This window comes from Poecile atricapillus, chromosome 6 (assembly GCF_030490865.1).
Source record: "Poecile atricapillus isolate bPoeAtr1 chromosome 6, bPoeAtr1.hap1, whole genome shotgun sequence".
Classification (NCBI taxonomy): domain Eukaryota; kingdom Metazoa; phylum Chordata; class Aves; order Passeriformes; family Paridae; genus Poecile; species Poecile atricapillus.
This window is the reverse complement of record NC_081254.1, coordinates 31,770,811-31,794,339: the sequence shown is the minus strand read 5'-3', so window position 1 is coordinate 31,794,339 and position 23,529 is coordinate 31,770,811. Positions and strand designations below refer to the sequence as shown.

Below are 23,529 nucleotides of genomic sequence, written 5' to 3'. Positions count from 1 at the left end.
GACTCACTGATTCCTCACTAGGTTGGGAATGGGGCAGTGCTGCTGAGGATTGAAAAAAGGACCAGGTGCTCAGTTGAGTGATCTTCTCTTCTATTTGACACTTCCCAAGTTTGACTCTGCCTTGCTACTTACATTTTGTTACTCTATTTATAATGGACAGAGTCCCACTGATTTTTATTTTACTTTATGCAACCGTTGATAACCTTACTAGAACAACCCCTGCTGTATTGGGACATTTTTCTCCCTTCAAACTGTAACTAAGACAAGAAGGTTATTGCTCACAGCAAATCCCCAAAGGACATGTAGATGGAAGTGTAGCCACACATGGATATTAAAGAACTTCCTTTGTCACTGTTTTGCTCCTGGGAGGAGGGTTGGTTGGAAAGCATCCAGTTTTATCCTGAACCTTACTTGAACACGGGTTGGTGTTCCCAGGGATTTGACACTAACGGAGTTGCTTTCTAACTTTTTTAATGAGGAAGAATTCCTTTTTCAGCCCTGCTGTAAACAAAAAACAGCTGCAGTGAACGCTCTGTCGGGTAAGGGGCTAGAGCAAGGGGCTGAGAATGAGGTACAGCCTCACTGAGGTCAAGGGAAAACCTTCTATTATTTTCACCCCCTTCTTTCCACCTCCCCAGTTCTTGTGAAAACTCTGCTGATGGAAAGTGGCCAGCTCCCAGATTTTCTGTACTTTGCAGCTTCTCTTCCTAAACTCAGGGAGAGGAAGATACATAACTGGTTGGCACAACAAGGAGTGATTTTAAAAATTAGACTGATTAGACTGTAAGCAAACTGTTTTTCTTTGTGATCTGCCTTCAGCTGCAGGCGTGGTTTTCAGTAGATTCCTGCACTATCGACTTGTGTTTCCAGCATTGATTGGGATGCTCTGCAGATAATTGTCTAGCAGGTGGCAAAGTCGGAACTAATCCATCAATTGGTTAAATTCCACCTAGTCCAAATAATCTTGTTAGTAACTGTTTTGCCCTTTCAGCAGTCACTTTAATTAATATTCGGGGTTGTGCAGACGGGTTTCCGCCCTGCTGAAGCAGGAATTGATTTTTTTAAATTTTAAGTTACAATTAATTTGCAAGGGTCTCTTTTGTCCTGTATTGAATAGTGCAGCCTCTCAAAAACTTGGCATCAGTACCACCAGCTTGCTTGACACAACTGTCCTGTCTGGTTTTATCCCTTCCATTTAGTGTTGGCATTTAGAGAAATTGTGTAAGTAACTTCTGAGATGGATGGGACTCCCCGTTAGAATTTGGTTCCCAGGTGTCTGATTGCAGCATTACCTTATAATCAATTTTTTTTTTCTGTGATGTTGAAGACACTTTCATATTTGTGAGCAGGAATATATCACAAAAGCAATTTATAAAGCTAATTGAAAATGCAGGACTTGATGTGAAAGCTTCTGAATGAAAAGGTTTTCATCCAGCTCTTCAAGAGGATTTTTATCATTTTGTTGCAGAAGAACATGAAACAAAGCGAATATGAATTTTCTACACTTGGTGAAGTATCTGCTCTAGTTGAAGGAATCAAGTTGCTTTACTTGATTTCTTCTTGTTTTGGCAACTTTCTGCTCCCTCAGGCTGGAACAACTCTGGTTGGATTTAGTGGCAGAAACTTGGTGAATAAAAATCTGGAACTGATCACCTTAAACTATTTTTCAGATTCCGAAAAAAAAGTAAAAAAATCCAGGTTTTCAATTTGCTTTGAAAGTTCACAGTGGGTAAACTGTGATGTTTACTGAAGCTGGCTTCTGGAGAGAGGTTGTTTTCTGTCAGGGTTAAATAACTTCTGTGAGTGACTTAACAGGAACACAGAAAACTCAGAGACAATATTGAGTTGTTTTGCAGTGATTTAGAGGCCTTTCTCAATTGTAATGTTCAAAGATGCTGTTTATTTTAAGAATATGAGGCATTACATGGGTGAATTGCAATACAAAGGCAAACCTTTATGGTTTGTTGTGGGTACCTTTAATTCTGAAATTCTCTTGCCCTTGAATTGTTTTTGCCACAGCCCTACTAGTGTAAGGTTAACATAAGCATGAATTGGTTTGACTGGCAGAATTTGGGGACAGAGAGCTGATGTCCAGTGCACATTTGACTTTGCACTGCCAGCAATTTGTTCCTGTTTGCTTTATAACAAAGTGCAGCACCAGCGCCTACGTTCATCATTTCCTCTCCATCAAATGCTTCCAGTCCTTTGCTGCCTGCCCCCATGGCACAGCTTTGCCCAGTGGAGTGTTCACTGCAGGTTTTATTGGTGTTAGGGCCGCATCAATTGACTCCTCCTGGCATGCAGGGTCAGACAGGCTGCCAGGGGAGGTAAAAGTTCAGCACAGTCAGTGCTTTTCTCTGTCTGTCTGCACAGCTGCGCTGGGAGCTGCTTGCTGGGAAAGCTCAGCTGAAGTGTCTCTGTAAAGAATGCTTGCCACAAGCATCAGCTCATATTTAATATCTAGTTGTATTAAAAGAAATAAATCACAGAGCATTGCAGTGGTGCCAGAGGGGAAGAAACCATGTCTCGTATCCATAATTCTGGTTTGTCAATAAACAGGATGGGAATCTGAAAAGGTGTCATGGCACTTTTGTATTTCTAATACTTTATTCTTAAAATATCCCCTTGCTTTTGCTGAGCTCTGCAACGGTGTTTTTGCAGTCTGAGGGAGTACCTGCATTCTCAGGCTGTTCTCTGTTCTGCTGCCAGAAGTGGCTCTGCTGACCTGTGCACACTCACGTGAAACCTCAGCATGACCCAGTCCCTGTTTCTGCTCTGAGAGCAGGCACAGCTGAGTTTGTCGAGTGGAAGCCCGCGTTGCCTGGGGGCAAACCTCTACCTGAAAGAGATGTCAAGGTGCAGAATAAATTCACTAGATTTTTTTTTTTTGTTGTGAAGCAGTCTTTTTTATTTTCCTAGCTCCTAAACAGTCTAGGAGGAACATATCTCTTAGGGAAACTGCATATGCTGACAGCTTCTGCACCTCTTAAGTGAAGGCTAGAGATGTGTGTGATATTTTTATCAATGTCAGGTCTCTAGACCTTTTGATTTTTCCTGCCCCCCACAATGTATTCATTTGCCACATGAAAAATATAACTTGGGAAGAGGAAGGAACACAAAGATCAGAACTAAAAGGCTGAATTTGTCCTAAAAAGCCTTTTCCCAGGGCAAGTGCCCACACTGATTACGCAGACATGGACTGAAATTCGTTTCCTGAAGAAATGAATTTCCATCATTCACATATCCAGCTAACCCTCCAGTAAGTGGCTTTATGCCAAGGCTTGCAGATGTGTTTGAGGAGATAGCCTGTGAATTCATAGATATTTTATCTTCCACCTAGAGTTCTTTTAGTCTTTGCAGAGCTCCCAAAATGGGGCTCTGATTGTTCCCATTTCCAGGAAAGAGAATTGAGATGTTTAAATTCTGAATGCTGCCAACATGTGGGTAATTGAGGTGTAGCAGTGGGTGGTTCTGAGCAAACACCTGGTTCCTTTCAGTGTGAGCTTAGCTCTTGTGAATTTTACTCTCAAACTTCCTTTCCCATTCCTTCTCAGCTTCTCCCTCATTATTCCTACCACATTAACATGATGTTAATATCTCATTTTCTTTCCAATAGCCATTTTAGTGTTAGGCTGTGCCTGCCTGACTGTTGTTTTTGTTGGGGTTGGGCTTGTTTTGGCAGATGTTTATTGAACAAAACAAGATGAAAAGGCAGAGTCAGTTGCTTCTGCAAAATTCTGCTCCTGATCAACAGCTTTTGAAGGCTTTGGATGACAATGCTAAGCTAACCCACACATTAGAAGAAGAGAGGCTTCAACACCAGCAAAAGGTAAAAGAGAATTTCTTTTTGTCTCATGTGAAAGTCTTTGAAAATCTCCTGAATTTAAGGAGTGCTGTGTCTTAATTACATTCAGAATTTTTTGAGGTCATATCCCCTGTAAGAGCTTTAAGAACTAAATTTCAGAGAAGGTTGTGATTCCCTTCTTCTGAGTCACTGTTCAGATATGAGCACAGAACTCGAAGGCTCCTGAGCCTGAAGGCTCTGGTTTAGGCAGCTATTTTATTCTGGGTGCCAGTAAGTGCAGTTACAAGCAGTGAGTCAGGTTCTGTTAAGTGAAGAGATGACAAGAGAATGTTTTGGACATTGAGTAATACAAAAACGTGTCTTGGGGGTATAAGGAAAGAACATGAGGTGAGAGGAAGGCAGTGCACATTAATGATCTGGGTCTTGCTGAACAAATGGATGGGGGCAAGCCAGACATACTGGAGGAGGAAAGTGAATCTGCAAAGAGAGGACCTAAACTGGTAGGATAAAAACAAATATATTCTCTAAAGCTGGACTAGATCACTCTCTTTACTGGGAGAAATTGCCATTGCTTCCAAGGAAAGCCTGAAAATGAGTTTTGCTTTATCCCTGAGGCCTGTTCCTAAAGCTCTGTTAGTTGAGTAAGCCTAGGGATAGGTAAACAATTCCTGTCCTTTCATCAATGGAGCAATGCTGAGACTGTGCAATCTCAAATTCTCTGAGTATTTTGGAAGAATAATTGCCAGTTCAAAGAAAACCTCTGCATCTTGGCTACTTAAAAGTCTAGAGCAAAAGGTATGTGTTTAGGGAGCTATGAAGTTACTGCTACTCTGCATCTGAATGCTGCCTCTGAATCAGATATTCCATAATTCCCCCACTGGCATCTGCATGAGTTGAGACAAGGGAGTTTAAATAATGAGCCTGTCAGTGGAAGCAGTAAGAGAAAAAAAAATGTCAATGTTCTTGTGCTTCAAACGAGGAAATGTTCTGAAATTAAATTCTAATTATGTGATAAAAACGGTATAAAAAGAAAAGGGAACAACCTAAAGCTTAAGTACTTTGGAGCTAAAGACATATTTTAAAGAAGAGATAAAGCAAGTTGGGGTCATAACAGAATATTCTGACATCTCTCAGAAGAATCTTTCCAGCTCTCATTCAAAAATTTTCCTTTTCCTGGGACTTGTGCTTCACTCCTGTATTACAACACGATGTTTTCAGGCACAACCATACCTAGTGGATTATTTGCCAACAGGAGGGACAGAAAATGCTTTTTATTGTGATGAATCCTTTTGTTTGCCAACTGCAGATTAAAGAATTGGAAGAGCAGCTAGAGAGTCAGTCACTGCATAAGGAGATTAGTCGCCTTAAACAGCAACTAGAGCTTTTGGAAGAAGATAAGAAAGAACTGGAGCTGAAGTGTCAGCATGCAGAAGAAAAAGCTAGAGACCTAAAGCATTCGGGTAAAATTATGTAATAACTTTCATTTTAGGGGTGAAGTGTGTGTGTATGTGGGCTGGTCGGTGCATATCTGCATTTGAGACTCCAGAAGTTTTTGTGTAGCTGTGATCCAGACCTTTGCTTCACTAGACAAAGCACAGCAACTGCCTTCAGCTGCAGAACAACTGTGTCCAAAATGTGTGAAGGAATAACCTTGTAAAACTTCTGTAAAGAATAAAAATCCTGTTGTTAGGTTGCCCTGAGTCATACACATGGATAAATATATGGGAATGGATATCTGTGTGAAAGACACAAAAGATGATACCTGGACTTTACAGTCACTCAGTTGATTTTTAATTTTTTTTACCTTTTAAAATTTAAAAGCAAGTTTAAAATATTTTAATTTTAATTTGAATCTATCCTTGCAAGAACAAAGAACCATATCCACTGTGGAAATCATATTCTTACCTCTGCTGTAACTTACTGTACATAGAACAATCGCTAAGAATTCTTGTAACTAAAAGAAATTCAAGGCTTTTTTTTTTCTCTGTTTCTGCCCTTCCCCAATTAATTATATTTGACAGCATTTCAAGTGCAGAAAAGTAATTTCCACATTTTAGGTCTGACATGAAAACAGGAGAGAAAATAAATCCATTCTGTCACAACCCAATTTCAACCATTTTTATGGGGAAAGCCCACTCCATCAGTAAGACAGAGATAGTCTGGAGGTTGAAATTGTCCATTTCTTTTATCTCTTGTTAGTTCATTCTCAAATAAACCTCAGATAGACCACTGCAGAAATGGGATCAAGTTTTCCCTGCTCTATCATTTCATATGAAGAATCCTGTGTGAGGGAGAGTTTCAGTAGTAACTCAGGTTGGAGGTTGCTGTTCTAATGGGAACCCAGTGCATTGTTCTTTGTAGAAAATGTCAAAAAATGGACTTCTGGCAGTTGTGTGGTGCAGGTTTTTTTGTTCTCTAGTTAATTAGTTGAGTTTTTTCCTTAAACCATCAAAGTTGGTTTTCAGAGGAGATGAGAGAGCCCAGGAGCTCACTGTGGTTTGTTTCATTGCTCCTGTGCAGTTGATGAACTTCAGAAGCGAATCCAGCAGTCTGAAAACCCTGCCCCGCCGCCTCCACCGCCTCCGCCGCCGCCTCTCCCTCCTCCTCCTCCTCCCAACCCCATCCGGTGAGTGCTCCCACCCCGGGCACAGCAGTGCTGCTCTGCAGGAGTAGAACTCCTCACATCAGCTGGTACCCAAGCAGGAAGAGTGTCTTTAAAGGAAAAAAAGGCTTTCTCCACCTGTCTGGGGCTCCTGAGCAGCAGGACACGCTCAGTGCCCCAGCTGCCCCCAGAGTTAACACCCTGACCAATTCAGATCAGTGCCTGCCTTGCCGAGCCTGACAGATTGTCTAGACTGTGCCTTCGGAGGAGGAGGGATACCTGTCTCCTCTAAATTTAGGAGATTATTTTTTTTCTATTCACCTGATAGCTGTAATTATAGACTTGTGAAATGCTTTCTTTTGCCAAGAAAACTCCTTTGAACCAAAGGATATGTTAGATTATTGTGTGTCCCTTCATGTCAGATACTGATGATGATGAAAACGCAGACTCCATTGAGTTCCCACAATTATTTTCATAAGTTAAAAAGGACAAAAAAAAAAAAAAAAAAGAAAATCACCACCCAGTCATCAAGCAGTTTTGGGCAAAATTACCAAAATTTGGCTTGATTTCTGCAAAGGACTATAAAAGAGAATGACTTGTCTATGCTGCTGCATCACGCATTAGACCCAGATGAATCACCTAAACACTAAAGGGTGCTTCGTTAATTTTAAAAACTCAGGTAATCTCTTCATGCTGTCTGCTTGGTTTTAGAAATAAATTGACTTTGATGACAGTTTGCAGCCTTCTGTAATAGAAATGACATCCAGGAGTCTTGTTAACTACTGTGTTAAACATACGAATAGATGTGATTGTTGGGGAGAATTCATCCCTCTGTGCATCCTGTATTGTTTTTAGAAACCAGACATGTTCAGAAAGATTGTCTTTGGCCTTCTGCTTCTTTTATGTCCATTAACTTATTTTGCCTGCTTGCTCCTTTCTCACTGATGGATAGCATGAATTAACTGTGTAGGAGTGCTGTGGGATTTTCTGGTTTAAATTTGTGCACTTTACTGTTTGGAATAGCTGAAACTATTAATTTTAAATCCTGTAGCAAAATCAGACTATTTCCTCATGCACTGTGATGTGTATGTGGATAGAAATTGTTTTAGGACGTGGGCACTGGATGCTGCATTTTTTTGGGACAGAGTTTTGACCTCCTAGGCAGGGATGTCACTGTGCTGTGTAAGGAAAGATGATCAGTAGGGACTGACTGGCCTTGCTGACACATCAGAAGTGCAGAGGAGCTTGTACTTGTTCTTGAAGATGAATCATTTGCTGGTGTGGACTTTTACCTTGTGAATATAGTGAGGGGATAATTATTTGACACTGTAAGAAGATTGCAAACTTGGAAATGGTGAGGAGATACTGATCACCATATTTAAGTGTCCTCTGGAGAACAATACTTCAACATCTACAGGCTCTTCTTTCTGTTTATTATGCTGAAACAGCTTCTGTTTGTCATGTGTCACAATGAGACACTGGCTTTTAATATTCAAATCTGGAGTGTTTTGATTTGTGCCTAATGTCTGTTAAAAAGAAATAAATTTCTCTGGTGCATTTTGATGGGAGGCATTGTGGGGGGTAATTCAGTGCATCTGCATTCAAGAACCATTAAATGAGTCTTCTGTAAGTGGCTGTATAATCAGGTATAAGCAGGCTGGTGGTGTGTCATGTTCAGGCTCATTCTGACAGTGGGTGACCCAGGACAAATGACAATCTGCAGTTTCATTTCCCCCCAAGGTCTCTCATGTCAATGATTCGCAAGAGATCTCACTCCAACACCAACGTGAGCAAGAAGGAGAAACCTCCTCAGCAGGAGTCAGGTACAGCTCATCCCTTCTCAAGCCATGGGCCTTATCCACTGGTACTGCAGGAAAAGCTGCTGGAAAGGAGCTGGGGCTAAAGATGGTGGTGCAGATGCCTTTGATTGTTAGCATAAACTCCAGCTGTCCATGTCCCAGCACATTCCTCTGCCCTGCAGCCCAGAAATGGGATTGCAGCCCAGGAATATGTGCACCAAGATGAGAAGTGGTATCTTTGGCATTCTTGTGAGGGGTGGCTGAGGACTCTGGGCTTGTCTGGTTCAGAGAAAAGAAGGCTGAGGAGAGGCTTTATTGCTCTCTACAGCTCCTGAGGAGGAGACAGGGAGAGGCTGGGGCTGAGCTTTTCACCCTGGGATCCAGTGATAGAACACATGGGAATGTTTAAAACTGCATCAAGGAATGCTTAGACTGGACGTAAGGAAGAATTTATGGTGAGAATGGTCAGACACTAGAACAGGCTTCCCAGAGAGGTGGTTGATGCCCCAAGCTTGTAAGTTTTTGAGGCCCTTAAGAATATGCTGTAACCCTGAAGTGGTCAGGCTGTCAGACCAGATGGTCACTGCAGGGCCCTTCCAACTGAAACATTCTGTTGTATTCTACTGCAGACTTCCTTGAGATCCCAGGTAAATCTGTGTGGCCCTCATAGCCATCTCTGCCTCCACTGAGCTGGTCATCAGCATCAAATTTACTTTTTCCAAAAGGATTTGAGTATAAACAGTCTTTGAGGTTGCAGGTCAAAAACTTCAAGGGAAGAAGCACTTTTTGTAAGTGGAGAAAAGTTATCTTCTTGCTTGAGCTGCAGCATGTGCAGGGCTTTGTGCTTCCACAGGTTACTTGGAAGAGGCAGAAGACCAAACCTATGAGCATTAAACAGAGAGCAGATGATATTCAGCATAATACAGGGAAATTTATGAACTTCCACACATAATTTCTTCTCTCCAGAGCCTCTCCACAGAGCTTGTTTGTTAAATACTTCAGTTTTCATCCCTCAATTCATATCTTGTGAAATTACCACTCAGAGTTGACTGTAATTCTAATCCTTTAATAACACTGAAAACCTAAAACAAAACAGGTCTTGCACTAAGGTGGCTCTGCATGCAGAGTAAGAGCTGAAATTGCATTTTATTGTTGTTAATGGAAGCTGGAAACTTAGTAGGTTGAGAACAGGAGTTAAGTACAGATTTACAAATGCTGTGAGTGCCTGAAGAGTCAGAGCTAGTTAGACAGGCATTGCCAGTTAAATAACCAAGGGTTTTCTTGGTGTTTCTCTCTTCCTTCTGAAACAGCAGGAGTTTGTTTGTAGTGAATTGCTTAACTCATTTGCTGCCACTTAAACAAAGAAGGGAACCTGGCTGAAATTATAGGATATAACTGTTAAAAAACCCCCTGCTGTTAGCAGACTAATGGTATGTAAGTCAGGCTGGATTGTTGCATGGAACCAACAGGCAGGAAGTGGGGGAAAAGAAAGTACAGTACTCCTCCCATTTTCAGGTGAGGAAATGAAGAATGGAGTGACTTGGGCAGGTCCCTGGGGGAATTTCTGGGAACTGGTTACCAGTCTGAGAGAAACAAGGCTGTTGGTCTGGATGGAAGAGTTAGGGAGATGACCTTGTACTGAGATCTCTGATGAAGAGTCAATCTTACCTTTCAGTAGAAGTCCAGTTATAGTGCCTTGATTTGTAAGCATCCTAGATGTTTTGATTATGCCTTTTTGTTGAGACTGTCACAAACAGTGATTGCAGGAAATACTATGAAATTCACTCCAGGTTCTCTGCTCCCCAGTCTTTCATTACTTATTAGTAAACGAACAGTTCTGACCTTTCTTCAATTACATATAAACTGCTTTTCCTCTTAATAGTTGAGCTGTTCTTAAAATAAAAAAAAGGGAGAAAGTTCTTTCTTGATCTAGTTATTATATCAAACTTGAGACTTGTTTTGACCCCTGTTAAGGACTTAGAATGAGTGGTTTCTATCCCATACCACCAATTAAGCTTTTATATTTGAAACAGCCTGTTTGTGAAATTAAAGCCTGACATTAAATCGGCTTAGAATACAGAAACCACATTTCTATGAATCATCAATAGTACCCTGACAAGTGAGAGAGCAGAAGTCTTTTTAAAATTCCTGTTACATAAGGTACAAGGTTGCAGCTTTGAATAGCATCAACCCTATTTTTCCAAGTATTTGCTTTAAGTGCTCTTCCCCCCCTCCCCTTTCTGGAATGTTAAGGGTCTTTTCTTTTGTTATCCAGAATGCTGATAAGTTAACAGGTATTATTTAGGTTCATCACAGAGTTTCCCATGTCATCTGAATATTTTGCAGTCCTGATACCAAATCTCTTGAAAAAGCAGCCATTTCCTTTCACGGTATTTCAGTTTTTGCCTTTAACTTGATGCAGTGTTTTTTGAAGGGTTGGGTTTAGTTCAGACTGAAGTTTTGGTGTGTTTTTCCAGCCAGGTCCTCAAACCCATGTGAAATGGGAGAGTGGTTGAGAGTCACTGTCACAGGGCATTATCAGCTCCTCCTGTGTCAGTGGAGCTGTGGAAATTTCTGCTGAGCCACAGTGAGGGCAGAGCTGTGTTCTTTCAGACCCTGGTGCTTCAGCCTAGAGCACTGAGCTTTTGCAATTCCCAAACTGTTCCAGCAGCTTTGCTTTTTTCAGGATGTGGGCCCTGCTGTTGTCCAAGCTTCTGCACTTGGGTATTTGCAAAGTCAAGATCCTCAGTGTGAAATGACATTTTATGCTTGAGGAGTTTGGACAGCTCAGCTGATAGCAAAGATCCCTGTATCAAGAACAAGAACGTGGATTTTACTTTGTGCCATTTCTCTGCAGTTCCTATCTGAAGTGTGGTCTGCTCTTTGCCTTCTTTAGCAGGTGAAGAAGTTACGGATCTGAAGAGACAAGCTGTGGAAGAGATGATGGACAGGATTAAAAAGGGAGTTCACCTGAGACCAGTCAACCAGTCAAGCAGGCCTAAAACAAAGGTTTGGAATAAGTAGCAGACTAATAATTTTAGCTAAGTACAGTAATTTACACTGAAAATAAACTTTTCTGGTAAATACTCAGAAGAATACATTTTCCTCCCCTCATTTACTTTGCTTGATTTTGGATAAAATGAATTAGAGCAGCATATACCTGAAGAACAGAAAAAAAAATGAAGGCAGCAGTAAGTAAAGGCCAGTTTCTTTGACACAGAAAAGAAGCTTGTAAACAAACAGCTGCTAAGAAGCAGAAAGCACAGAGAGAATACCTGAAGTGGTTACAGGGGATGATCAACAAGTAGACTGCATTAGCACTTTCTTTTCTGCAACACTTACACCTGAGTGTGGCTTCTGTAGAATATTGCTTACCTCCTTCACAAAAGCATAATCTTTATGTGAAGTCTGTGATTCAGACACAAGAGCTGAGGCTCTTCATCTGAGTAAAGAAATGGGTGGAATGTTAGCCCTGTGCCCAGGGGAGGAGGGTTCAGAGCAATGTCACACACCCACAGGCCTGGGTCCCTGTGTGAGGTCTGTCTGCAGGTACAGAGTCTGTCCTGAGCCATTTTGTGTGGCTTTTAACATTTGTGTGTTGTGTTTGTTAACAGCCAGAAACACCAAAGCCTTCTGAAAGTGCAATGAAAGAACTAAAAGGGATTCTGGTAAGAGAACTTTCATATTATATTTCATTTTCTTCTCATTGAGCTGTCAGGGCCTTCTGTGCAAACTGTGAAATTTCTGCATTTTGGTTTGAAGCCATAGAGCAGTTTTGGGAAAAAAAAACAATTCCACCTTTGACTTCAGTTTGACTTAAGGATTGGTTTTGGTCTTGCTAGGAGAATTAGGTTTTGCGCTCTGTACTGGGTTTGTGTGCTTTGCCACTAGAGGGGATTTCGTGGTCTGTGTCTGCCATAGATTCTTTGGAAACTTTCCAAATACTCCCAGTGTGGGTGCTTAAGGATGGAGAGGCAGCTGAGTAGCTGTATTTAGTCCAAAGTAAAGCCTCTGGACTGCATATATAATAGGTGTAGAATTGTCCTCATCAACTGGTCTCTTTCCTGTGCCACCAGATTTCTTGTTAGCATATGTGAAGTTTAAACACAGACTCTGGTCTGTCTGGGTTGATGTGTAGAAAAAGTGGATTCTGAAGCTGTCCACATAACCCCTTATCACAAAATAAAACCATTAGGCATGTTTGGTCCAGCTGAGAGCAGTGTGCTAGGTTTGTTGTGTCCTTTACTCATGTGTAGCATTTGTTGTTTTTAACTGATTGCTTCTTTTGCACAAGAGCTAAAATTGTATCAGTCAGAAGGAGCTGTAGTTCTTGCTCCCTGACTTCTGTAACCCTGAAGCTTTTGAAGTGCCACTTTGGCACGTCTGGTGGAATTGTGGCAGTATTGAAGCAAACTGCTTCACTTGCACTCTACAGAAGGTGAAGCTAATCATTCTCATCATCCAGTGGTTAAACAGCCCTTACAAAACACAGTTCACTAGTGTATTGGGGGATGCAAGACAGTACAGCAGAGTGTGGCCACAGCCTCTGCTGTGATTTAAAATCACCAGTGGGGCACCAGCACTGTGTTAAGGTGGCTGTTCTCCAGTCATGTGAAAGCAGGGGAAGAAGGGAAGAAATGGTCTAGAGAGTCACCAGACCCTAATGCTGAGCCCTAATTAGAGTGACACATAATTAAATGTGATGGTAAATAGGAAAGGAATAAAACACAGCACTGAGGCTGTGCTTTAAGCAGAATTCCATAATTACAGGAATAGTGGGATGTGGTGTGCTGTTTGGACCAGTGAGGGTTGGACAGAGCTATCCTGCCCAGGGTCCTTTCGTTCTCTAATAGCTGTTTTATTTCTTCAGCACAGTGTCACTGACACCAGGGGAGGTTTGATTGTGCACTTCAGAGGGAGCAGAGAGAAACCTGCAGGCACTGCACTTCTGTGTCATGCTCATTGCTTTTGAGCCTTTCAGGGTATTTGCAGTGCAAGAGAAACTGTATAAAATGCAACTCCAGTCTGTTCTTGAGAGCAGTGATTATGCACAGTCAGACAACAAACATGGGGGTGGAATGTGATGGAGTAAACATTTGTTGTTACTATGCTAATTATGCATTTTGTGTAGACCTCCATATAATTGTTGCAAACAAAACACATTTATGTTGTGCAAATTCCAGAGTTTGAGTGACTCCCTTTTTTAAGTTACTTTTTTACATGTACATTTGTACAGATCTGGAGCATACTACTAATGAATAACCTGCTTGGTTAAATTTAAAATAGTTTTGAAAGAAATTTTTTTAACTTCTAGGCAGGAGTGAAGAATTAAGAGCTTATTTGAAGGGGTCCTGAAAATAACATAGCTTTTGCAACTTGCAGTGTTATTTCCTTTTGTCCTTGGCTATTTCTGCTCAAAAGTTATGTACTTACCAACAAAAGATGTCAATAGAATGTTATTTATTGTCTGGAAAAATGCTGTATGAGTCTGACATGTTTTGGAAGGCTGAATAAACAAGATTTATGGGAAGACTCAGAGGGAGGAGGAAATAGTATATGGGTACCAAATTTCCAGTTGCATTATAAACATTTTGGGTAAATTTTACCATCAGGTAGGTTCTGATCCAGCAGCTGATTGTTGTGAGTTGGGAAATGTGTGCAGTATGCACGAAATGTGTATTTAAATTCCTGTAGGCAAGTTTGTGAGGTTTCAGGCTTTACTTAAAGCCTCTTTTCCTCCCACTTCAAAAAAAAAATGCTCCTGGATTTGCAGTTTCACAGATACCACATGCTAGCCATGGCATAAGTCAATAATAACTTTTTTTTTTTTGTTCTGTATGTATAAAAATCTGTTTCAGCTTGAGATCTAACTCTGTGCAAGAGAGAAACCTTGAAGTATATAGACACAGGGTCAGGTTTATGGCAGGTCAGCTACATTACAGGATGTAATGTGCTGCAGTTGTAGCTGATAAATAGTGACTTCTGCAGACACATGGATACACAAGGATGCAGCAACACAGGACCATGCTAAAATACAAAACCCACTGGAGCAGTAGAAGATGGATCTTTGGTGTTTTGCTAACAGAGCTTGATTACGTGCATGAGAACTCTAGCAGTTTCTTAAGATCCTTCAGATGTTAAGATGAAGTTGGCAGTTTCCTGCAAACATCAGCATTTGTTTATTAGTGGCAGGGCCAGGACATCTCTCTTAAGCCTGATATCAACCCCCTAATGTGTAATAAGTGTGGTTTATCCCTTCATCATTAATCTGAGTAAGAGTGGGATGGTGAGTGGCTCCCAGATGCTCCTGCTGTGCTGATGGAACGGCTTGGCACGCTGCTCTAGAAGTGCAGTGTGAAAGATGCTGAAGCTGTGCACATGAGCTGCTTGGCAAGGCATAATCTGTCCTCAGAGAGTTCCTCATGCCTTTTTCTTGCTGTAGGAAACACTGAATAAATCCACCAGTTCCCGAAGCTTGAAGTCCCTTGAAACAGACAGTGGTGAAACAGAGCTGGAACGAGTCCTGCGGCGCCGGAAAGTGACCACTGACCAGGACAGTGGCAGTAAGTGCTGGGCTTCAGAGGAGTCCTCTTCCTCTCCCTGCATTCACTCTTGAAGCTTTACATTCCCTTCCAGACCACTGCCATGGAGAACTTCACCTTCTTCTACAGTGACTCCCTTCCCTCTCTCACCTGTTGCTTTTCATCCCATTTTCTCCAAGAGATGCTTCTGTCAGGATTTTCTGCACACACACTACACTCAGATTCCTCTTTCCAGCCTGGAGCTCAGATGTTATTGCTGGAGTTACTGCTTGAACCTACTGTGAAAATACTCTCAAAAGTAATGCTAGCCAGAGAAATGAGATCAAGGACTGGTGATTTGAATTAACCTCCTCTGCAGACCAGGGATCTGCAGTTTTTACGCTGTGCATTACTGTCATCTTCTTTAAGAAACTTTTGATATTCTGCTTGGCTATAAACAGTTTGTGCAAGTGTAGGTCCATGCCATCATTGATGCAGGTGTGGCTTATTTGAATGTCACTGTAGAGTTTCATCTTGGACTTTGCAGACAGTTCATTGACTCCTCATCAGTATTGAGACCAGGCTTTTCTGCAGTCAGCTTGGGAGAGCACCAAAGTTGTGCTGGGTAGGGCTGTGTGGGCAGCAGGACTTAACACCCCAAAAGGCAGGAGAATCAACACAGCAACTGCTGCCTGTGGTACAAGCAAGGGAAATTCTTGGTGGGGAGAGCAGAAGCTGCAAATGCAGTATTTTGACATTCTCTTGCACTGGACGCTGTTTGTAAAAATTCCATTTTGATTTCTACAGTTAGCTTGAGTTCTGCTCTGCTCTTGCAATCAGGATAACAGAAGCATTAAACTTTCTTTGGATTTTAGGTCCCACTGGAATCTTGGCCACATCAGAATCAAAGTCTCTGCCTGTGCTGGGTTCAGGAGCCAGTGCCCCACAGGCAGTGTTGAACAAGAAAGACGTGGAGACAGAATTCACTTCCAAAGTACCCAACTCAGGTCCTGTCCCCAGCCAGCCTAAGGGTGCTACAGGCTCCAAGCCTACTTTACAGTAAGTAGAATATAGATCTCTAGATATATTGTGGTACAAGATGTGTTTAGAAAGTGATTTAATATCAGTTTTGGTTAGCAAGATAATTGTACAGTCTGCAGCTGTTTACCACTGACTCCCCAAATAATTTGCAGTCTCATATGAAAGGAGAAATTAAATTCTCTTTAATAATGTTCTTCTAAAACCTGTGAACATTCTTCAAGAAAACATTCATCTTCTCTGTCAAAAAAAAGCCCTCAAGAGATTCTGGAAGATTAACAAGGTTGGTTTTTTTTTTTCCATAACCTGAAGAAGAATGGTACTTGTATTATTAACTCTTGATTAAAAGTAGTTCTGGCAAACACTTTAAAAAATATAGTCACGTGAATCATCTTGGTCTATATGCTGGTGTGCAGGGCAGTTTCTGTTGAACCAAAACAAGTCCTAACTATTACTCTTATTGTTGGTAAAAAGTTTGAATTACCTTGAAATCTCAAGTTAAAAAAACCCAAAAACATAGTGCTGCATTTGCACAGATGGGCAGCAGGATCTTCCATGACAGTAAATTGAAGACTTGAAGCCAGCATCAGAGTTAAACCTACTTCAGCAATATTTATTTCAGATTCCCTGGATGACTGGCTTGTTCTCTGACAGTACCAGGCTCCTTTTGGAATTGGGCTGTGCTCTTGCTTTGGTTGCCTTGCCAAGTTGCTTGTCAGTTTGTCATTTCAAGTAAAGGAGAGAGATGAGACAAATCAGATCGGAAAAATATTGTAGTTATGCTAATTAAACTTCTGATTTCCTGCTCTGTCAGTTAGAAAATACCACCAGTACCAATTCTAACAAGTCTCCATTGCTTTGTTCAGAGGAGGAAGTCATGACAAATGAGCTGAGTATTCAGTTTGCATCTATTTTTATGAACTGATACTTCACTCTTATGCAGGTGCTTTCATCCTTTTTTTTTTTTGAGTGGATAAAGAGCCCAATTTCCTTTTGTGCTCTGCAGTTGTATTTAATTCCCACAGAGAATTAATAGCAGAATGCCGTTTTCAATCATATGTATTTTCCCCTTTTATTTCATTTAAGTATCCTTAGAAAAAAAATGATCTTCATTTTAATTTAATCAGAAAGATGAAGATATTTTCAACAGTTGTTTTGACATGAATAATGCCATTGCATTTTCTGGAACGCCTACCCTGACAGAAAGGTGAGGTTGTTCCTGAAAATTGTGTTTGTAGTTTATGGAGTTCTACGATTTTGAACAAACCAGAAAATACAAGCAACTCCTGCCACCTTTTGTGTATCTTCATGCCACTGAACTAAGTGGAAATTGCATTTACAAGAAAGGAAATGAAATAATTGCAGGCCCCAAGGTCTCGCAGAATGCGTGGTAAATTGACAGTGAAAAGGATCTTGTGTTGACAGTCACAGTTGTTACGTGCTATAAAAGCATATGTGAAGCTCAATTTATTTCTCAGCTTGCCTATTCAGTGACATCCCGAAAGACACATTTCACTTTAATTTATCTGTTTAAAGCATTAAAACAAATGTGGTGGGCCAGACTCCTTAGTGCTGCAGGGCTTCCTTGCACTGGTGTAAACCTGCTTAATTGGGAGCACTCATCCTTAGGGATGGATTGCAGTGAGAGAGAAGGTGCTGGGGCTCTCCTACTCTTGTGTGGCCAGGCTGGCAGGAGGAGCAGGGATAACCTGCAGGCCCCACACCACGTTACAGAGCAGCTGCTTTTCTTTTCTCTCCTGGGTCCTGTTTGCAGCAGAGGTTGGTAGAAGCAGCCTCCAGACTGAGGTGTGAAAGCACTGTTGGGAACAGGGCTGCTTGGAAGCAGAGGGGAGTTCATCTGGCCAGCAGGTCTGACAACTTGGCTCTGTAATTAGGCAGTTTTCTGTGCTTCCCTGGAATCAGCTTAGTTTGGATCAGCAGAGCACTTCTGAAGCAAATCCCACTATTGTTGTCTGCATTAGCTATGCTTTGATTTGTATTCTGGAGTGCATCCTGGATCCCTGGATTCATTGCATGAATGAAGATAAATCTGGGCATGTGATCCAGCTTTTTTGGATGTTCCAGGGGGGCCCCCCCAGAGCTGGTTCAGTGAATCACCCTGAACCGTGTGCTCTGCAGCAGGGGCTGCTTCCCTTGCACCACTCCATTCCCTAAAGGAGCCTGTGCTAACTGAACCAACAGTGCCCTGCCTGGACTGGATACCCTGCCAGAGAAATCCTCTTCTCCTTATTCCCACCTGATGTTAAAGGATGCAGCTCTCTCATCATTTGCAATTCCTCGAAATCTAACCAAGGTGTGACTTCTTAATCTGTTTGCAGCAGCCAAGCAAACCTTTCACATCCCAGGGGAGGACTGCATGTCTCATAATTGCCAGGTGTCTCTTGTAGGGCAGGATTTATTCTCTTACCTTCACCTAGATTTTAATGTACAACTTGTTATAACAAACCCGAGTTTAGAACCCCTAGGTGAGGTGTTATTTCAGTGCAAGAGGTTCTTGTGTGTCTGAAGCCATTAAGGAGATGGTGTGGAATGTGTGAAATTTTGCTGAGGTGGTGCTTGGGCAGGAGACATCAGTAAAGTGTGTCCTGCAGAGAAACTGAGGCCTTAGCTCAGTGTGCAGGTAACTTCCTCTGCAGGTCTCTTCCCCAGTGTTTAACCCAGCATGAGTGTAATTCTGGGGCAACTGCTTAGAAGAGGTGACAATTTATTTTCCATGGGAACAAAGAGAGTTCCTGTGACCCCCTGCAGTGTTTAGGCACAGAAGGGAAAGGTGTGTCTGGCTCTGCCTGGGGTTTTTGGTTGGTTGGTGGGTTTTTTTTTTCAGCACTTGGTAAATATTGTGTTTCTGGGGTGCAGAGTTCTCTGCTGACAGAGTGCACTACAGAGAGGGTTAGTCTTAATCTGATGATTTTATACAATTAAAGGATTTGTCCTCCCTCTCCTGGCTGTAATCTTAGTACCCCAAATCATCTACCAGCTCTGCAGGGAGCAGCTCAGCCTCAGCTGGAATGAACTATAAAGGTTTCCCAGTGCAGCTTGAACATGGGCAATTTAGTTTAAACAACAGATAAAGAAAACAATGGGATGTTCTGGAAGTTGGAGGTCTCCTCAGTTTTAACTGTTTTAAAAGCTACTGAGACATTTTTCTTAGCTTGTACTCTTTGTGTGCCCTCTCAGTGCAGGTAGAAGCTCTCCAAGATTCTTCATTTAAGTAAATTTTCTGATGTTTTTGAGCTTTTTCAAAAGAAGCACCTGAAAATGAGAACAATCTCCATGCTACAGATTGTGCGCAGTTCTGTTCTGCTGGCTGCTATGCTGACCATCTCTGTACTCAGCTGGGTTTAGCAGGGGCATTCTGAAATGGAGAAGGTTTCTTGCACTTCCTTCACAGATGTCGGGTGTTGCAGGTAGCACTGGAGCTATCAGCAGGGAACAGAGGGCTAATTCACCAGTGTCACTGTTTATATTCCCTGTAATCACTGCTGGACAAATACTGGTAGTACTGTGGTGGAATTCTTTGTTCATCTCAGACTTTCAAAACTTGGAATTGGTGTATTTTTTACTGTTGCTCAGTATTAGCCTGTGGTCTTCTCTGGTTTATTCTCCTGCCTTGTTAAGAATTCTGAAATAATAGACACCTCTGCAGTTTTTGCTTTTCTTCTCAATGAATACTGACATAAAATTCTGTTTTCTAATGGATACATATTATAGTGATTTACAGTGATTTACAATGATTTAATGAATAGAACACTGACCCAGGTTAAATAATGCCAAGGTTCTAATATTACCAGAGGAAACAAAGAATATCCACATCTCAGTTGACAATCTGATCCTTAGTTTGTCCTTTTGTACTCCTACTGTAAATTTTATGCAAAGGTCACAGCAGTGCTACTTCACAGACTTTAGTAACCCTTTAGTATTTACACCTTCTGTAGGTTCTGTAACTATATAAACAGAACAGATTGCTTCTGATGCTCTTACATAACAAAGCATGGAACACTGCATATCCCATAGAATTAATCTCAAATGCATTTATCATCTAAATTCATATATCACAGTGCAGATTTGATGTGTTTAGTCATTAAAAAATACATGCAGACTTGTGAACAACTGTGTGTGAATACAATAGAACTAGGGTCTCAGTTTCTGGTTTAAATATATAGTTGGACAAATAATGAGAATATTGATAACAGCATTAACAGTCTCAATTAGGGAAGGGCTTTGCATAGAACTAAATGCAAATACCTTGGCTGGACAAAATTGAGTTTTTCAGAACTGTGTGAAACTCTGTCTTCACTCATTGCTTTTCCCAGCTTTATTTGTACGAGTAGACAGTGTTTTTTGAAAAGGAGCCCCAAGATTATATTCATTCTTCACACTGAAACATTCTGCTCTTGACAAACTGTTGAAAGTAAGCTGTGAATAACTGATAAATAGGGTTAATAATTTTTAACAATGCCTCAGCTATAACAGCAGCATTGTCAGGCTGGTGCCGCACCAGTGTGAAGGATTTGAAGAAGGCAATACTGGTACAACAAAGTCGGATAGTAATTCTTATTTTTATGCTGCAAACACTGATTTAATCACCGGTTTTCTCCATTAAACTACTTTATATCGACATCTTTCATTTTTCTGTCCTTTGAAGGTGGTAAATATGATTGCCATTTTATCCATTTTTGTTATAAATGAAACAGACTTCAGCGCGTTTGGCTGTGCATCAGTTGTTGGAATGCTGCCATACACTAATGCAGACTCCCCGCTGTGAGCCCAGTGAAGAATTATACTTTGATTCACCAGATTGTATTAAATAGTCCAGCTGTTGGGATTTGAAAGATACTTACCTCCAAAGTGAAATAAAAATGAACTTGGCATTTATGGCTTTGACCATTTTTATAGTGTTGGGCAATCAGCTTTTCAAAAGTAGCACTTTTTAAAATAACCCTCTTCTGGTTACACTGCTTTAAAAAGTTTAATTTGCTGTAACATTCAAAATACCCCATCTTGTATTTTTCTGGAATGATTGACAACTTTTGCATAAAATAAGCATTATTTTCCTTTTGAAATCACTAGCTTCTGATGATAATCAAATGAGTCTGAAACTGTATCTGTTAGTGCCAATTTCTGCATTAATTAACTTATACCAAAATTCTAATGTTGGAGACAATTCTTGTAATTAAAGCTTGAACATGGAATTTCATTTTCTCTATCCAGCGCTGCAGCAGCAAGCTGAGTAAATTCTAACTGAAATGGAAAGTGCAGCAACTATTGTTTCTGTGATTATTTTTTGGTTTTAACCTGTTCATTTACTCTCTCCCCATCAGGTGGGAACTGGTGTGGTCCCCACCCAATGTTGTAATTGTTGAGTGGGGTGACCTTTTCTTTGTCATTTTTTTAGGACAAAGACTGTCACAATAAAGGGCAGTTCATGGCAGATGGATCCTGTAGCTAAATTTCTTTCTTTGACCTCCAGTTGATTCTACCTTTTCCTCTCAAGGGTGTTACCTTACCAGTATGGAAGACTGTTCCTTATAAATAAGCATGAAAATTTAATAAAAATCAAAAAAATAAAGAGGAAAAGGGGAGTGGAAAAGGCTTTACAGGGCTCAGGTTTTGGGGGCTCAGGCTCTGGAATGCAGGGTGCAGGAGGAACAAGCCTGTGCTCTCTGTCTGCCCACCCAGCAGGGTTTGGGTGGCAGTGGGAACACCCCAGTCTGCCACTTGTTCTGGTCGAGCATTCCCAGTGTTTGCCATGTTCTCTGCTGGTGCATTCCAGCTAATCTAAGGATTTGCCTGCACATTTTCAACACCACTGCAAAGCTTCTGAATACAGACAAGTGCTTTTAGTGTTCATAGGCTGATGCCAGCTTTGACAAATAACCCAGGTGTCTCTGACCTTTCCTTCCTCCCCACTTGGAGGCTTTTTATCCACACAAATCCCTGCACTGCAGACAGTGGTGGTGTAACCCCATTTCTGCAGCACAGAGTGTGGGTCAAACGCCCTTGGTAGTTCAGCAAAGCCAGTAGTGAATTTCCAGAAGTCATTAGCACTTGCTCCCAGTGAGACCAGCAGCAGCCAAGGGAACACCTGGTAAGGCTGTGCCTCAGCCATGCAGTGCAGCCCCCAGGCAGGTGGCTCTGGGATAGAGGTGTGGAGAAGCCATTTTTCAGTGAATTCATTTTTCATCTTCCAGGCCTGGCTCAACAAATGATCCAGGAGGGGGAATGTGACTGTTGCATTTTGTGTGCTGCTATATATAACAGCTGTTAAATCCATAAATCTATTTATTAGCTTAGCAGACCTGTCTTGGTCATATGTGCTACTAATAGAAATGCTTTTTTTGTTTTTATGCTCTTCTGAATATATGAACTGTCATTTGTATTTATATATTTATTCTTTTATTCCTCTAGATCAACTAGTCACACGGAATTGACAAGAAAAGCTTCTAGCAGTGAAAAAGAGACAGAATCCGTGGTAGTTTTAGATCCTGTGTCCACCAGTGGGGATCAAACGTCTGAAAATGCCCTGAACCAGAACAAAGTGAAAGAGGAAGAAAGCAAGCCACTGCATAAAGAAACTAACGTTGGGAAAATAAAAGAAACAGATAGTTCTAGCTGTTAATTGTTACTCTGCAAGGCTGTACCTTTTGGGAATCATTATCTGGACATGTGAATTGCTTAGGTGTGTTACTACGGGCCACGGTCTGTACCTCCAGAGAGAAATAATACAGATTGAAATGGTCTTCTGTATGCAGTTTTTGTTACATGCACTGAAGTGTTAAATAACTGTGTGTCACTCAAAATCCCATTCCCAATTTAATTTTGCAGGTATGGTTATTAATTTCTTAGATAGCGTCAGTTACCTTTAAAAATGGATTTGAAGAGGCTTTTTTAACTCTTCTTTTATTGAAAAAATGCCTTGTTAAAGGTCTGTTCCAAAGCTTGCCAGAAGCCCCTTGCATCCCTCTTGAGCTGGACAGGTTTGGGTTAGAACCTGTAAGTGATTACACCCTCATCAGCTTCAGTATGGGGGGTGTTACTAATTATTAATAAAAATGTGTTTAGACACATTGCTCTAAAAACGTTTTGATATCTGCTTAAACCAAGATCTTGTTGGTCCCCTGCCTGCTTTCCCCACACAGGGAGGAAATGAAAAGCACAAGCACAACCCTTCTGTCTCAGATTGTCGGGGGACAGAGACTGAAATGCAGAGGCAGTGCAGCATCTCATTGTGGCACCGAGATTTCTGGCAGTGATAGCCAGCATCAGGGCTTTGTGGGCTGGGACAGGTGCTCTCATTTGGGTTCAAAGCTTTGCAAAGGAGGACTTGCTCCTGGGTTTTGTTTCAGTGTTACACAGCAGCTTTTGGAACTGCTGCAGCTGGAGCCTGTTGTTACTGCTGCACAAAAATAACTTGCCTTAGGGCTCCGGTGGGTATGGGCAGCGTTTGGGATTCATCCTAGGACTGCAAGTTATTGGGAATCATCAGCATTCTGAGAACTCCCAGCTGAAAGCTCACAGTGCTAACAAATGAGCCCTTGCTTTGAACCTGGCACACACTGGTGGCATTAATTTCATTATTAGGTGACACTTCAGGTGTCTGTATTTGATAACACAAATCCCAGTTTCCCTCAGCCCTTACTTCCTATGGTGACGGTGAGACAGAAACATCATTGATTTGCTCCACTGCCAATTCACATTCCATTGTAGTCTCTTTAAATTCAACACAGTATCTCATTCTTTTAT

At 41.4% G+C, this 23,529-nt stretch overlaps 1 protein-coding gene across 2 annotated transcripts in view; it reads left to right on the top strand.

The window, feature by feature from the left end:
* SHTN1 (shootin 1) overlaps nucleotides 1-23,182 on the top strand; it is a 53,116-nt gene extending 29,934 nt beyond the window's left edge. Inside the window, exons 9-17 of one of the 2 annotated variants that reach the window (XM_058841805.1) lie at nucleotides 3,683-3,829; nucleotides 5,112-5,265; nucleotides 6,326-6,431; nucleotides 8,148-8,230; nucleotides 11,106-11,215; nucleotides 11,821-11,874; nucleotides 14,649-14,769; nucleotides 15,603-15,786; nucleotides 22,195-23,182. In XM_058841805.1, the coding sequence (XP_058697788.1) occupies nucleotides 3,683-3,829; nucleotides 5,112-5,265; nucleotides 6,326-6,431; nucleotides 8,148-8,230; nucleotides 11,106-11,215; nucleotides 11,821-11,874; nucleotides 14,649-14,769; nucleotides 15,603-15,786; nucleotides 22,195-22,405 (1,170 nt within the window). In that variant the 3' untranslated portion in view covers nucleotides 22,406-23,182. Of the gene's footprint in view, nucleotides 1-3,682; nucleotides 3,830-5,111; nucleotides 5,266-6,325; nucleotides 6,432-8,147; nucleotides 8,231-11,102; nucleotides 11,216-11,820; nucleotides 11,875-14,648; nucleotides 14,770-15,602; nucleotides 15,787-22,194 lie in introns of both variants that reach the window. The other variant, XM_058841804.1, reaches the window with a different exon arrangement.
* Nucleotides 23,183-23,529: the final 347 nt, after the last annotated feature.